The sequence below is a fragment of the Thermobia domestica genome, chromosome 1, assembly GCF_964235325.1.
Source record: "Thermobia domestica chromosome 1, izTheDome1.hap1.1, whole genome shotgun sequence".
Classification (NCBI taxonomy): domain Eukaryota; kingdom Metazoa; phylum Arthropoda; class Insecta; order Zygentoma; family Lepismatidae; genus Thermobia; species Thermobia domestica.
The window spans coordinates 245,901,196-245,903,116 of record NC_137454.1 but is presented as its reverse complement, the minus strand read 5'-3'; the positions used below and the strand labels follow the sequence as shown (position 1 = coordinate 245,903,116).

Here is a 1,921-nt window from a genome sequence, read left to right as displayed (position 1 = left end):
ACCGCCAACTGAAGAGACCTAGGTGTAGGTCTATGTGCAAACTTACCTCGTTGCCCTGTCAGCTGTGAAATATGATCGGGGGAAGTAAGTATTTCCGTGCCCTGCCTGACTCTTTTCCCTGTCTTGTGTGAAGCTCTCTTTGCAGGAGAAGGCAGACTCTCCCGCACTCCAAGCGTGACCTGTGATTCCTGTCTTGTCGGTTGCTCATTGTCTATCATTCTTTCTTCATGAGACGCGTTCGTTACAGAGACGTCGATAATTTTGTCATCACTAATGGCCAGTCTGTTCAATGGAAATATGCCAGTAGCTGTAAAACCTGCTACACCATTTCCCACTGTGGCAGCTTTCCCCCATGCCTGATTCAGTAGCTGACCAAACTGCACTTTTGTTAGTGATCTTCATGGGTTTGAGAATACCCATTGGTTGCAAGCTTGTTTAAAGAATAAACTAAGAGGGCGAAAGACAGCTTTGTCTAATGGTTGTAAAGCATGAGTCGTGTGACTCGGAAGACACAGAGCTGTGATTTCGTGTTCAAGGCAGTACTCTAGTACTTCCAATGTCTCTGTGTGGGCTGCATGGCCATCCATGAGAAGTAAACATGGCCCTTGTGGCTTGTGTTTGACGAAGTGTTTTAGCCACTCTAGAAACGCAACGTCGTTGACGTAACCAGAATCCGTCATTAGCACTTGGGAGCCTGGTGGTAAGCCTTCACGATATTCGTTCTTTAATCGTTTCCCTTTGAAAATCACAAACGGTGGGAGAAACATGCCCGTAGCATTGCAGCACGCAATCACTGTTACGTTTTCCTCCCTTTCCTTGGATGTAAGCGACACAACATCACGTTGCCCTTTTCTAGCGACGACTGCGTCTGGAGGCTCGTTGTTCAGAAGCAATCCAGTCTCATCTACATTGAACACATTTGCACCCTTATCTTGAAGATTGAGTTCAATTAATACCCTTTCCAGCATATTGTAAAACTCATCCAGTCTTTCCCGTGTTGAACCAGAAACCCGAGTTTGCGATATGCCATCAGGTGTCCGTATGGAAAGCTCTGGGTGGCGACGCATAAAGCTGTGGAACCAGTCATACCCTGCTCCACGGCGCACTTTGTTAAACGGGTGATCTATTTGCAACCTTTCAGCATAACGAAAGGCTCCCTACGAACGTCACCTGGTGTAACTGGGAATTCCCTCTGTGCCAATGTTTGTAATCGGTATGCTAGAGCATCTTAAGGCCAAGTTAGGTTCAAACACAACTACAACAAACATTGTATTTATTTTCATACTGAATGTTCATTTTACAAGCATGGAAAAGACGTACCGACTTCACCCCACACAACAGTACCGACTTCGCCCCACATAGGTTATCCCGTTGTTTCTCTGCCAAATTACTATTAGTTCATAAGGCATCAAGACAACAACTATGTACTCTCTACGCAGAAACCTTATCTTACCTCACGAAAAAATGCGCAAGTCAAAACTACACGTGCAACTCATTATACACCTTAGGTTCTCCAGAACGAAACTTATAATAGCAAGAATAAACGGCATGAGTGACTCACCTTGCACACAAAGAAGTCTCGTGGTATGCTCGTTCTACGATCCAATTTCCTTCTTCTCACCCTCGCTCATACAGCATGACTAACTGTTTCGAAAACAAACCTTTCTTCCTTCACTCGCCTCAACACGATGTTGTCAGTTCGTCATATCTTACACACTACCGACTTCACCCGACTACCGACTTCACCCCCAATGACTCTAGATTTATTGTATTGCTTTCTAAAATATGTACTATCATCATAGTTATCCACAGCGGGGGACAAGAGGGGCACTTGGCTACCCTGGATTTACGAAGGGCGTTCAGTTCTTGAAAAAAAAAAAAAAAAAAGAAATACTTCATTTCCACGTCCCACAATAATGCC

General features: G+C 44.7%; 1 protein-coding gene across 1 annotated transcript; it reads right to left on the bottom strand.

Annotated features, from left to right (window-relative positions):
* Nucleotides 1-398: 398 nt before the first annotated feature.
* LOC145679306 (uncharacterized) lies at nucleotides 399-1,067 on the bottom strand. The gene has a single exon (XM_081749893.1). The coding sequence runs from the start codon at nucleotides 1,065-1,067 to the stop codon at nucleotides 399-401; it is 669 nt and encodes a 222-aa protein (XP_081606019.1).
* Nucleotides 1,068-1,921: the final 854 nt, after the last annotated feature.